We start from the raw sequence: 14328 nt of genomic DNA on the forward strand, positions 1-14328 counted from the left end.
CTCCTTATAACTCCTTATGCCTACGTTTCCCCTGTTCGCGGCGGTCCACCAATGCGGCGAGGGTGAGGCGGGCGGGCGAGCCGGCCGGCCGGCGGGGGCACATGGCAGCAGCACCAGCCGACCAGAGAGCAGGAGACTTGAATGCATGTCCACCGTGCACGCCCGGGAGTCGGAATCAACGGGCGCCTCGGCCGGGCCGGCTCGGCCAGCTTTTTACGTGACGACACCTGACCCCGGCCGACCTGAGGAGATACGACCACGACTCCATGAGGAGCTCGGACGGGTTGCGCAGCCAGCAGCCGGACAAACGAGCTCACGCGCCGCCCGCTTCGTTCACAAAGCCACACGACCTCCACGGCTGCGGCGGCGACGACGACGCGGGGCAAAGCGAAACGTTTTCGCTCTCGCCGTCGCCAACCTCCCGCTCCGCCGCGCCTCCGAGGAAGGACCAAGGTCCATCGATCGACCAGGACTGGGCGACGGACCCGCCGGGGCTCGCCGGCTCGGCGTTTTCCGCCCCCCCCCCCCCCCCCCCCCCCCCCCCCCCCGCCGCGCCCACCCGGACCGATCCGTCCGTTAGGTGCGCGTGTGGGGGACTCGCCCGGCACGTAAGTACTACGCGCGGGCGCGGAAAGCAGCGGGGACGGGACCAGGGATGCCAGAACGCCAGAGCCCACGCGTCCGGCCGGTGTCGCCCTCCCAGGCACGGCAGTCGGCAGACGTGGGGGTAACCTTTCCCCGGTCAGGATCGATTCCCACGTCGCGCGCGTGCCGGTGCCGTGGTCTTCACCGTTCCCGGGCCCAGCCGCGCACCTCCGTTCCGTTCCGTTCCACGCGCCGCCGCAGGCGGGATCCTGGCGACACCACTCGCTCCTTGTGCGGTCCTATCGGAGTCTCGGTCTCCGCGCGCCGGGAGATGAGATCGAGGCCGCCGGGACACCAGCTCGTTGGAGAACTCGGGGTCGCCGCTGCCTGCGGGCAGCCTCGCAGGCATGCAGGCTGCTGCGCCCCTGCAGTCACTTGCTCTGCTCGACTGCTCCTCCCCTTCCGCCCCATCATCCCCATCCCCCATGGTCCACGCACCTTCGTCAGCGCAACTCCCCTGCTTGGCACGGAGCAATTGGAGAGCCGAGCTGAGCAGGGCAGGGCAGAGCCGAGCCCCACCGCCCTTGTCCCGTTCCCGAGCCTTCCTTGCGATCACCTCCTTCGGTCCCCGGTCCTTCGCGCTGCCTCCGCGGGGAGAGGCTTTTACTGTGCGCAGCGACTGCCGCATCGATGCAGCGCGCCTGTCAGTAACCTAACCACTGCCGGGTGCCGGCTCAAAGCTTTCTCCGGCGACCTGCCCGGCGAGACTTTTCCCTTTTCCTCGAGGTGAATCGGATCAGAACAATTCCCCCCGGTTTTAACCGCACGCGCCGCAGGCATGGCGGGCAACTCTGCCCGTCCGCCGGCCGCCGTCAAGATTCAATGCCCTCGTATCAAGATTCGTAAAGCGAGAGGAGCCGGGGGATCAGATCGCCGGTGGATCAGGATCCACCCAGGATGCCAACGAGGCCGGGTGGGTGTAATTTTCGCCGCCGTTTTCACGCCAGGCCCGGCGCGCGCGCGACCGACAGACAGGTCCCGTCGCCTTCGCTGAAGAATCCTCTCCTCCTCCGCGACCCGCGCACAGCTCCTGTCCTCTCCTACGGCTGGGCCCGGCCATGTCGTCCCGAGCCAAGAGCCCCCGCGCAGCCGGGTTGCGTCGGGCCGAGCCAGACATCTGTCACGCGGGTCTGCGTACGCGCGTCGTGCTGATGCGTACGTGCCGCCAACCCCCGCGCTGTTGTTCTCGGAAAGGAACGAGCGCGATGTGCCGCGAGGCAGAGAGAGAGAGAGGGAAAGGCTCAGAGCCTTTTCCAAGAGTTCTTTTGCAAAATTGATCTAAAAAAAAGAGTTCTTTTGCAAATTGATCGATGCGATGCCCCCTTGCAATTTCTTGGCTGCCTCGGCGGTTTCTTCCGAGCGTGATCTTTTTCTTTTCCAAAGACCTTCCAAGCGTAATCCAAGGCGGCTGAATCCAGGTGTGTCTCTACGGCAGATGGCAATTTGTTCTGCTCCATGTTTGCTCTTGATCTGAGAGGCGGCACGCTAGGGTTTGTTGCATAAAACTGATGCGGCAATGCCGTTGTGCCATTGATTTGGTCATGGTCTTTGGTCTACTAGAGTTTTGCCGATTCTGACCCAGCTCTCTTCGGCCGTGACAGGTCTTGGCGTCCTGTTTATTGCCATGTCTCAGTTTCTGAACCAAACTAGCCAGTGTTCAGAGCAACCCTCAACAAGGCCTGCCTGTACGTTTTCTTTGTGGGGTTACCTCTGTCTCAAAATATAAGCATTTATTGATTTTTTCTGATCATGTTTGACCATTCATCTTATTCAAAAAATTTATGAAAATATTATTTAATTTGTTATAACATGTTTTATCATCATATATATTTGAAGTATATCTTAATTATTTTTATTTTTTTAAAATTTTTTTGAATAAGATAAATGATTAAATATGATCAGCAGAAGTTAACAAATATTTATATTTTGGGATGGAGGTAATAGCTGGCAACGACATCATGCAATGCAGAAAGGGCAGGGTGACGTGAGGTACTCGCACTGAACTGAACCACTCGAGCAGCCGAGGTACCTTTGACATGGAGCGTAGGACGACGCATCATTGGGTACCAACTACCAATCACCTCGACATCATTTCATACCGGAAACGACACGGTGCGCTCAGAAAGCCAGCCGTTGCCACTAGAAAACGGCCCAAAAGCCTCTCCTCCCTTTCTTTTTCAAGATTCGAATTGGATAGCGTTCTCCTCAATTCTAGGCAAAAGGTCGAGAAACAAAATCCCGGCTGCACGTAGAGACGAGACCTACAACCACCACCAGACGAGAAAAAAAAACCTACTAAAAAACTAATCAGCCCTGAGCCCTGTAGTCTCAAAAGATGAACACAAAATCAACGGACACATCCAAACAGCTCCATCTTTTAGAACAAAAAAATGTTTCTTTCTCTTTTTTTCCGTTCATTTTCTAATCCGCGTCGTTGTCAGGGCAGTTGCTTTCTTTGGATGATCCGATAGAACAAGCGGGGTTAGACAATAGGGAGAGCAGAAACGGACGCGCCTCATCGCCGTTCCTCGTCGACGCGATCCGGTTGGAACAACGGACACGCGCCTCTCAAAACCCGCGGCCGCGACAGCGACGGCGACGCGCGCGATCCCGGCGCGGCGCGTGCGAACCTTCTCCTCCGGCGCCGGCCGCCGGGGCCGGGGGAGCGTCGAGTCGAGTCGAGTCGCGTACTGCGACCGCAAGCGAGACGAACCTGGCCGCGCCGCGCCGGCGCAGCGCGTTCTCTGTCTGGTTGGTCCAGGCAGGCTCCGGAGTCCGGAGAGGGGAGAGGGCTACGCGAGAAAGAAAAAAAAAGTGGCCGAGGGGCAGACCGGGGAAAGGGAAAGCGGGGGGCTTCACCATTTTCCCGAAAAAAAAAGCTGGTGCCATCTGCCGCTTGCCGTATGGATTGGCGTCTTGCAGAGGGGGGCGCGGGGAGGAGTGGGCAGCCCCGGCCAACGTCCAGGCCAATGGAGGCACGTCGCCTTTCCGGGCGTTTTTTTCATTTTTATATTTAAAAAAAAAATTTCAAAAATATATGTCGCCCTCATAATGGGTGCCTGTCGTCCTCATAATAGGCGACAGACGACAGGGTGACCGTCGCCCATCCAGTTAGCGACAGGACCTAAATATAAAAAAATTACATTTAGGTCCTGGCGCCAGAACGCATTAAACAGTGAATTTGTAAAATCAATATAAAATCGGAAAAAAATCGGAAAAATACAAACTCAACTTTTCTGGATTCTACGAAACAAGATCTACAACTTTTGTTACATAAAGTTTTTCATTTAATCAATGTATCTTGCTCTATTTTAAATACCAGTTTAATGCACTTTTATTTAAATAATTCATTTGGTCTAGTTGTGCTTATCTAAAATTTACCAAACTTTTTTTTATAGCTCTTAGAAAATAAAATAATGGTACTATAAAAGTTATGCCTTCTAAAACTCAGTATAACAGCATGGATAAATAACTCATTTAAACTAGACATATTGCAAGATATAATTTAAAAACTTATTTTAGAAATATTTTCTGGGCCTACCAATTTTGTACAAGCCTATGCTCACCATATGCAACACTCTGGCCAAATATGACATGCATCCAAAGGATGGATCTTGAGATTTAAAAAAAAGTGCATTAAACTAGTATTTAAAATAGAACAAGATACATTGATCAAATGAAAAACTTTATGTAACAAAAGTTGTAGATCTTGTTTCATAGAATCCAGAACAGTTGAGTTCGTATTTTTATGCGATTTTATATCGATTTTATAAGTTTATTGTTTAATGCGCCCTGGGCGCCAGGACCTAAATGTAATTTTTTTTACATTTAGGTCCTGTCGCCAACTGGATGGGCGACAGACACCCTGTCGCCCATTAGGGGGGCGACAAGTACTCATTTTTGAAAATTTCCCTATTTAGCATATATTTTTGAAATTTTATTTTTTTAAAATATAAAAATGAAAAAAACGCTCGTTTCGGCCTCCTCCCGCCTCTGCCCCACGGCCGAAAAGCCTGCTCCCTTTCCCCCGGCGCGGCGCCTGGGGCCGGCCCTCCGGCCATGCCCCCCGTCACGTTCCGCACCGAGCTTGTGATGGTGCACGGCCGGCGCCCGCCTTGGCGTCACCGGCGTGTGGCAGAATCGTCCGAATTAATCCGGCTCAAATGCGCTAACCATCACCCTAAAGACAATACAGATTAACACGCACTTCAAACAGAGTAATCCGGCAGTGCTGTCGGGTAAAATCCAGAAAAATATACTTATGCGTCGATCGAAACCCAAAGCTTACATACAACTCACACAAATATGAGTCCAGAGAGTACAGCATTTCACAAATATATTATATTACATAGTCTTAATTATTACAAACCAAGTTTGAAATCTCAGAAATGTATTTGAAATTCAAAATTAAAGTAGTTCAGAGTTCAACTGCAGCGGAAATAAAGCGAGTTCTAAATGATGATACAATATGTCATGATGAAGCCCATACATGACATCACTCGGCATTGTCATCGTTGGCCGGAGTCGGATCCCACTCCACCGACCAATCAGGAGGTAAAGTACACGACCAAGTCAAGCTAGCTATCTGATCTTCAAACGTATCATCTGAAAACAAAATTGAGCCACAAGCAAGGCTGAGTATACTAATACTCAGTAAAGCTTACCCGACTATGGGTATATTTAGCCCACTAACTAGACATGCAAGGCTTTTGGCTAGAGTGTTTGTTTCGCCGAAAAGCAACTAAGAGTAAATCCTTAATTTCCGATTTTAGTTTCAAAATTCTAGTTCAATTAACCCTTCTAAGTGAGCATCTATCCAATAGCATATATGGTGAAAACCAATTATTTTTCATCAATCAATCATATTCATCATCATCATTGTTCCACTTCTTACTCTATGTGGCAAAAGTGTTAAGCAGTCTCATTGTCCGTGAGCGGCGGAACAATTCGAATCGATTTTATTAACCTTGCAAGGCAAACCTAACTCACACGCATGGGGAGCGAAGTCACCCACGCAATATTTCCCCTTTCTTCTCGTTTCGCGGGACAGGCCCACCGCCCTCGATTACAAGTACGACGACTCTGCACCCGCTGACGGTGGGGTGGTATGTCCCACGCCCCGGTCCAATCAGATAATTAAGCTTACCGATTACCATATTTCTTGGCATGTGATTAGTACGTTCAAACGCTTAACAACCACTACCACACACTGCAGCCTTAGTGCATTGTCACTAAACCGACGGGGTCCCATGATCCCGCCGTGAGCCTTATGATTGCAGTAGGTGGTAAATATTCAACTCCTATAAGCTTGCGAGTGACAGGAAATCACTCGACTTCTACCGAATCATTAGCATAGCTATCTAGCGACCTACACATACTAGTGTTCAAACATAGGTACCTAGAATCATGCAACTAAGGTTTCAATCAACTCCTTTAAACTTAAATGTACAAGTATATAGAAACAATAAGTGACATAAAATTGAAAGTAATAGGTCATGCTCCGGGGCTTGACTTCCTAGGCGTAACTGGCCTTGGGCTCTTCCGAAACTTATTTCGGGTTTTCAGTGGCTTCAGTTAGATTCACTTGAGCTTCACGCAGCTCACTCTCGGACTCCGGCACCAGCTCGTACGTACCGTCAGCGAGAGTAGTCGTATCTATATGAAATGCATACATATGAGTTACTTTGATGATATTATTTATTTATTTATTTTTCACTATAAAGTTGTAGTTCAACAAAATCCGAATTGGAGAATGAAACACTTTCATAAATAGTTTATTGGGCAATCATTCATCGAGTAATATTTTATTTATACTTAACTCACAACGGAGCTGGGTTTGCTGTTTTTCTTTTATAAAAATGTAGAAAAATATTTTTCATCATATTAACACATGGAAAACAAGGGAGAACTATAACTAAAGATAAAAGCATAGAATGGTGCTGATATTTTTATGTGAGATGCTTTACTGGGTCACTAGTGTGCAGTAAAATTTTCAGATCATTTAATGTAGCAAATAAATCAGAACAATTCATGAAGCTATTCTCCAGGATAAAGAATGCAAGTTCTGGTAATAAAATTTTACCAGTAGGTTAGATTCCTTAAGATGAGCTTGTGGTAAAGTTTTCATAATTAATTGAGCTACACATAAAGCATCTGAATTTAGATTCCTTTCCTAGGCATATATCTAACTAAAAGTCTACAGAGCAAACTACTTAGTTTCAGCGGATCAAATTTTACAGTCATGTTCATGTACTCAAAATCAAGCTCTAGTAAAAATATAAGATTTTTCTAACGAAGGAAACTAGGGTTTTTGATTTACAAAGTTTATTCATGAATAAATCAAAAAGCTAGTTATACATTACTAAAAATTCCAAAAAGTTTTATATAACATCTAGAAACTAAGGTAAGGCTGCTGTAAAAATTTCAGCTCAAGAAAACTAGTATAGAACCTTGTGGATTTAATTCTATTTAACATAGGCATAAAACAAGATCTAATGAAACCTATAGCTAGAGTTGTCAAAATGTCTTCAAATTTTTACAGTAAGCTACTCATCTAGGGTGTAGCACACTTTACGAAAATCAGCTAAAGATTGTGGATAGAACTTGAGATACATACAAATGTGGATAAAACTAATATTTAATCTAGAGATAAAACTATTGGTCAAATGCAAAAGTGGATGTAACAAAAGTTGTAGATCTAGGTGCAAGGATTCCAAAACATTTAGATTTGTAGTTTTATAATTTTTCTACGAATTTTTAGGCATTTTCAAAGTTTGTTGTTTTGGATTCTATAGTTCATGTCGCTTTTACACTTGGACCCCTATACTTTTTGGTTCTTCTCCAGGGAGGCCCCTAGCCGGTTGGGAACAGAAGAGTGAAGGGCGCGCCGAAATCCGGCGAGGAGGGTCGCTGGAGGTGGGGGCCCCGTAGGGGAAAAGCAAGAGGAGACTGAGGGCTACCTTCGGGTGGCCTTGGCTCGCCGGGAGAAGGCCGGAGGAGGCGGGTCCGCGGCGAGCGGGCGGCCGGCAATGGCTCTGTCCGCGGCGGCGGTGCTCCGGTGGCTTGGGGCGGTGGTGGAGGGGTCGGGGAGGACCAGTGAGCCGAGGGGGCCCGTTCCCGGGGGCGGCTCGGGTCGAGGGAGGGCGGAGGATGGGGTTCACCGGTGAGCTAGGTGGGTACGGCGTCCATGGCGTGCGGCGGCGCCTGCTCTAGGTGCTGGGCATGCTCGGCCTCGGCTCTGTGAGCGTGAGGGTGGAGAGGGGAGGGTGGGAACGTCTCTTGGCGAAGCAAATGGAGAGGGGGAGAGCTCGGCAGGAGAGGGGGCACAATAGTGGAGCAGCTCGGCGCATGCGGCGTCGCGGTGGCGTGTTCGCCGAGCGGCAGTAATGGCTGGTCTGGGACGCAACGAGGAGGGTTCGGGTGCTGCAGCGGCGACGGGACGGGGCGCTGCGTGCTCATCATGGAAGGCCATGAGTGGAAGCACAGCGAGGAGGGAAGCGGGATTGACGAGCGGCAGCAAGCTCGCTCCTCGCGTCCCTGGGTCAACGGCGTGCGTGCGGGTGCTCGGCAGCGTCTGGTTGTCGCCGAGCGACTGTCGGGGCGTGGGTGTCGGGGCGTGGCTACAGGTGGTGGCAGCAAGGTTGGTCGCGCAGGCGGCGCTGCCGCAAGGTCAGCTCTGCTCTGCCGTGCCGGAACAGAGAAGAGAGAGCGAGGAGGAGGGAAGAGAGAGAAGAGAGAATAGGAAGTCAACCGGATTTTGACTCGTGTTTGTTCAAATTTTTGTGTGGAAATTCGAAAAAAAAATTCAACACGAAAGTTGTAGGAAATTGCAAAGACTACAACTTTCGTTTTAGGCAAAAGTTAATTTGAGCTCTATTTTTGAATTTATTTTTGAAGCTTGTTTGTTAAGATTTGAATTCATTCATCCTTTCATGTGACCACTTTAAATTTGAAGTTGATTACTCTTGCAAAAAATTATAAACATTAAACATCACCTAGGGTGTATATCATTGCATTCTATTTGTCATTTCATGGCGACGATGAACAAACATATTTAAAACCTATAAAAGATGTATTTTACCTAAAGGTACATGCACCTACACATACATACATATGCATTTGTAAACATACAAGAAATACATTATTTAGTTTAATCTTGATAATTATGCATGATGACATGGTTAAGGACCTTACTAATTATTTTTAAACACCGGAGGTGTTACACGACGGCGGTTCGGCACCACCACGAGGTCCACCTGCTGCTGCTTTCGCTTCGTGCCGTGAGCTCGGTCAATGTCTTCCGCTCGTCCTGGGCTCTGTTTGATTTGGTCCCTAGCACATCGTTCACAAACTTTGACCAATAATTAGGGGTATTAAATAAAGATAGTTTGCAAAACTAACTCCACAGCTTGTGCTACTTCGCGAGACGAATCTAACGAGGTCTGTGACCGCACGATTAGAGAATAGTTACTGTAGCATTACTGTAGCCAATTACAGATTTTTTTGGTGCATTAGATTCGTCGCATAAAGTTGCACCCATCTATTAAAAAAAATTTACAAATAGACTTCCTTTAAGCCTCCATACATGAGATTCCACTGATTGCTGTTCATAGCATAGGTGAACCAAACGGGCCCTGGTGCGCAAAAGGTCGTGGTGCACCTACATGGCCGTGAGTACGTTTGTGGAGTGGCTGTCACGGCCTTGGGGGTACGATTGGCTTCGATAAAACTTTTGCTTCGCTCGCTTCCGTGCGTGTAGATGCACGGAAATAGGGATGATGCAATCCGATTTCAGTCCATCGTTTGATTTTGAGCGAATAAGATAAGATTATCATGAGAGAGCTCTTTTTTCTTGTCGTTTACTTACCTCTTCTCTCGTTTAGTTAGCTCTCTACCTCTACCCCTCAGTCTACCATCACTATGGTTCGAGTTGCTTCGCTTTTTTTTTTTTTTTTGAGAAAGACACCGGCACAAACATTTGGTCTATGACGCTTGGACCAACATGCTATGAACTTATATCCGTTTACGACCACTATAGATATTGACGTGCAAAGATTTTACATGTTGTTCCAACAAAATTTGTAAAACGTTAGCTCTCATATAGGGATGGCACCCGCGGGTGCGGGTTTGGCGAAAACCCGCCCGCGGGATTGGAAAAAACCCGCCCGCGAGCAAACCCACGGGTGCATTTTTGTACCCGCACCCGCACCCGCGGATTTCGGGCGGGTTTCGGGTGCCCGTGGGTCTAACAACAGATATAATAAAAATATACAAATTCATCAATTTAAATAGTCAAATAACACATTTCTATAAGTAATAAGAGCAAACTAGCATCAAATCCATTAGTTCAAAGTAATAAGGACAAATTAATAATAAATTCATAAGTTATGTGTTCATTTTGTAGTTAGGATAGTTGGGATGGACTTTATCTAAGTAGGTTGGGTTGTGGTTTTTTTTTTCGGACAGATGCGGGTAATAAATTCATAAGTTATGTGCTCATTTTGTAGTTAGGATAGTTGAGATGGACCTTATCTAAGTAGGTTGGGTTGTGGTTTTTTTTTTCCGGACGGATGCGGGTCCACCCGCGGGTGGAATCTTAAATCCGCACCCGCACCCGCAATATGCGGGTGCCGGTGCGGGTCCACCCACGGGTGAAATATCAAACCCGCACCCGCATCCATCGGGTTTAAAATCCGCGGATACCCGCATCCGCGGGTGGAATTGCCATCCCTACTCTCATAGTCATTAGAAGCTCCCTAATTCATATGACTAATATGAACATGAGGCACGAGGAAAACTAATTGTGCAGTAACCCCGTTTCCGTTTGGATGAAAAAAGGCCATCAAGATGTTGAAGTCAGTTCAAATTTGTCACCAAATTCTCCCCTCGCTCAGCAGCAGTGTTCACGATGCTCGTGTGCGCATCACAGCTCTCCACGCTTGCCCTTTTTGTAACTTGCAACGCTGGTCGGTCGCCTGGTCCCATCTGCTGCCGTGGATGCTTAACCACGGTGGTTGCTGATTTCTTGCACAACGAGTCAAGTCGACCACCATCCCAGGTAACCTGACCAACCCGAGCTCCCCCTTCTCCAGTCTCCTCGCCCTTCTCCAGTTCTCCTCCGCTCGTCTTCTTTTTATTAAGCACACAGTTCTTGCGCCCCGGAAATAGTAACCGGAAAGAGAGAAGAAAAACCCCCTCACTCCACTCCAGTCTCCAGTACACTCACGCACACAGAGAGAGCAAGGCGATCATGAGAAACCTCAGGAACATCCCTAGTAGCTCTCAGTTGTACTAGGAGGCGCTTGGATCGGCGCTGGGGAAGAAGACAAGGCGACCATGGTGATGGTCCTCGGTGGTGGCCACAGCAAGACGGACGAGAACCGTCACCGGAGGCGCCACCACCGCCTCTCCCCGTCGCCCTTTCCCCGGCTGCCCCTCCCCTGATCGAGAACCCTCTGTGATCCTTCCTTCCCCTTGGCTCTGGAGCAGACCAGCCTTCTTTTCTTGGAATCTCTGAGAATTTCGCGTGAAGTCGAGCGACTGGCCATGAAGAGACCGAGCAGCTCCGTCTCCGGCGGCGGCGGCGGCGGCAGCGGCAGTCCCGGCCTCCTTCCGCCGGTTGTTCACAGTGGTAGGTTCTGCTGATCTCTTTCCTGGCGATTCTGTTCTGTGTTCTGTTTCGGCGTCCTCGGACGGTTTCGCTGATGTGGGGTTTGTTTGGAAAGATGACGGCTTTGGCGGCGTCGGGGTGGAGGAGGCCGACGAGGACATGGTGCTGTGCGGCGGCGGCGGCGGCGGGGAAAAGAAGCGGCGGCTGAGCACGGATCAGGTGCGCGCGCTGGAGCGGAGCTTCGAGACGGAGAACAAGCTGGAGCCGGAGCGGAAGGCGCGGCTGGCGCTTGACCTCGGCCTGCAGCCGCGCCAGGTCGCCGTCTGGTTCCAGAACCGCCGCGCGCGGTGGAAGACCAAGCAGCTGGAGCGCGACTACGCCGCGCTGCGCCACTCCTACGACGCGCTCCGCGCCGACCACGACGCCCTCCGGCGCGACAAGGACACGCTCCTCGCGGAGGTACGCCCGCCGCCGCCTGAATCCTAACTCCTCACGTGCACAGCCCGGCAGGAGAGGGGTGGAAATGCCAAATTTTGCAGCGTTTTTGATGTGCCGTTCCCGTTGGTGGTGGTCGTGGCAGATCAAGGAGCTGAAGGCGAAGCTGGGCGACGAGGACGCGGCGGCGAGCTTCTCGTCCGTGAAGGAGGAGCCGGCGGCGTCCGGCGTCGAGCCCCCCGCCGCGGCGGCGCAGGGCTCGTCCGACAGCGACTCGAGCGGGGTGGTGAACGACGCGGATATGATGGCCGCGCCGGAGAAGGCCAGCGTCCACCCCCCGGCGGGCGCCGCCGCCGGGGCCGAGGCCTTGGTGCCCGGCGCGGCGCTCCACCACGGCGAGGTGTTCTTCCACGGGCACCCGCTGAAGGTGGAGGACGACGAGGCGGCGTTCCTGGGCGACGACGACGCCGCGTGCGGGGGCTTCTTCGCCGACCTGCAGCCGCCGCCGTCGCTGCCGTGGTGGACCGAGCCCACGGAGCACTGGGCCTAGAGCCGGGCCGGGCCGACGAGGCGTTCTCGGGAATAAAAGAACTCGGCAGGGAAGGGGGGCGTTTCTGCAAATTTTGTAAAATGGAAGTGTACCTAGTCCTTTTTTGTCATTCCAGTACTGCGTCGCCCGCAGCTGGCGCTCGGCTCCCCTCTCGTAGAGTTGTATACGGGGCCGTTTAGGGCCTGTTTAGTTCCATCCGGAAACGCAAAAATACAAAAAAAATATAAAAAAAAACACATCATATCGAATATTTCGACATATGCATGGAGTACTAAATGAAGTCTATTTATAAAACTTTTTGCATGGATGGGTTGTAAATCGCGAGACGAATCTAATGAGCCTACTTAATCCATAATTTGCAACATTGATGCTAAAGTAACTATCCGTTAATTATTGATTAATTATGAATTAATTAGCATCATTAGATTCGTCTCGCGAGCGATTTACAACCCATCTGTGCAAAAAGTTTTGTAAATAGACTTCATTTAGTACTTCAAATTAAAAAGATTTCATTGCAAAAAAAAATTTCGTTTACAGGGCACCGAACTAAACACGGCCTTAGTTCCCAAAATATTTTGGTCAAAAAATTTTCTCTTATTTTTTGGACACATGCATAAAATATTAAATGTAAGTAAACAACAAAACTAATTGTACAGTTTGGATGTATACGACGAGACGAATTTTTGAGCCTAATTAATGTATGATTAGCCATAAATACTACAGTAACGTACATGTGCTAATAATGCGATTAAAGACCTCAAAAGATTTGTTTTACAGTTTCCATGTGAGTTTTGAAATTTATTTTTTAATTAATATCCTATAAACCCTCCCGACGTATGGTGAAACAGTCGGTTTGACATCTAAAAATTTTCATTTTAGCGGTGAAACAGACGGGGAAAAGGGTGGCGAGGATTACCGCGAAGCGCACGGGTGTTTACGCAAAACGGCACGGAGTGGGTGGGGACGGGATCGACAGCGACAGTGTCCACGAGTAGTGAGGGGGAAGGAAGCGCAGCGCTGGCGGAACAGCGTCGCTGTCGGTGGGCCCGGCGCCACGTGAAAAGCCAGGCTTGTCACTGACAGCGATTCCTGGCGCCCCACAGGCCTTGCCGCCCTGGTCCCACCATGGCGTCCCCTCTCCCCCGTGGCCACACAGCAATTCCCACACGAAAGATGCACACGGCAATTTCACTCCCAATTCCTCCCATCCCTCCAACAAGAATCTGAAAAGGCGTGGGTGTAGCCTTTTGGAAGCTCAATTCCGGGGAACCGGGGACCAGGGCAAATGCCAGCGAGTTTCGTGACGGAACACCATTCGTTCGATCGAATTTCAGGCGGAATTTCAGCAACAGCCGCGAAGGGATTCGTTCAAACGGAAGGCAGTCAGGGCACTGGCCTGGCCGCCCCGTTTGAATTTGGCGCTGCAAAAAGCTGGTGCGCGCGTGAAGGGTGTGGGGATCGGGGAGGGGGAGAGGGGGGGGGGTACGGCCTGTCCTGCTGTTCATCGGACGCCGCCGCTCCGGCGCCATGATTGGTGGCTCCGAGCGGCGAGACCCCGGGCGGTCGGAGCGGTCGCCGGCAGCGGGGTAAAAAAAGACCTGCGGGCTGCGGCCCGGCGGAGTCTCCCATACGGATGGCAATGGGTACTCGAAACCCGAGTACCCGACGGGTTTTACCTAATAAGAAGGTGGGTATGGAATGATTTTTCTATCTGTGGGTACATTATTGGACAAAATCCTATACCCATCGGGTATGGCGGGTACGGGTGCGGGTTTATACTACCCATACCCGCCTACCCGTGGGTAAGAAATACCCGCAGGAAAAACAAATGAGCCTAAGTATCTAACTCATTTTAGCCCATATGACCTATGAATTTAACTCAAATCCAATTAAACCCTCCTAGTATATATATTGTTGAACCCTCTCTAACTCATGTTAACCCATATGAGCCATTAACTTGTTGAAATGAAGCTCGTAATGATTTATTTTTCATGTGAATATATAATATTTACATGTAATACTCGGGTATGATTTCGGGCGTGGGTTACCCGACGGGTAAAAATTACCCGCGCGGGTACGGGTATGGAAT

General features: G+C 50.0%; 1 protein-coding gene across 1 annotated transcript; it reads left to right on the plus strand.

Annotated features, from left to right (window-relative positions):
* Nucleotides 1-10681: 10681 nt before the first annotated feature.
* Nucleotides 10682-12497, plus strand: LOC120712683 (homeobox-leucine zipper protein HOX20-like). Its single transcript, XM_039998525.1, has 3 exons — nucleotides 10682-11275; nucleotides 11370-11713; nucleotides 11835-12497. The coding sequence occupies exons 1-3, from the start codon at nucleotides 11191-11193 to the stop codon at nucleotides 12237-12239; spliced, it is 834 nt and encodes a 277-aa protein (XP_039854459.1). The 5' UTR covers nucleotides 10682-11190; the 3' UTR covers nucleotides 12240-12497.
* Nucleotides 12498-14328: the final 1831 nt, after the last annotated feature.

This window comes from Panicum virgatum, chromosome 6K, assembly GCF_016808335.1.
Source record: "Panicum virgatum strain AP13 chromosome 6K, P.virgatum_v5, whole genome shotgun sequence".
In the NCBI taxonomy this organism is placed as follows: Eukaryota; Viridiplantae; Streptophyta; class Magnoliopsida; order Poales; family Poaceae; genus Panicum; species Panicum virgatum.

Bases quoted from the DNA above. Each gene is read 5' to 3' on its own strand.
- LOC120712683 (XM_039998525.1), top strand. From the start codon at position 11,191: ATGAAGAGACCGAGCAGCTCCGTCTCCGGCGGCGGCGGCGGCGGCAGC. The intron at 11,276-11,369 runs GTAGGTTCTGCT...TTGTTTGGAAAG, and splicing joins TCCGCCGGTTGTTCACAGTG to ATGACGGCTTTGGCGGCGTC. The intron at 11,714-11,834 runs GTACGCCCGCCG...TGGTCGTGGCAG, and splicing joins AGGACACGCTCCTCGCGGAG to ATCAAGGAGCTGAAGGCGAA.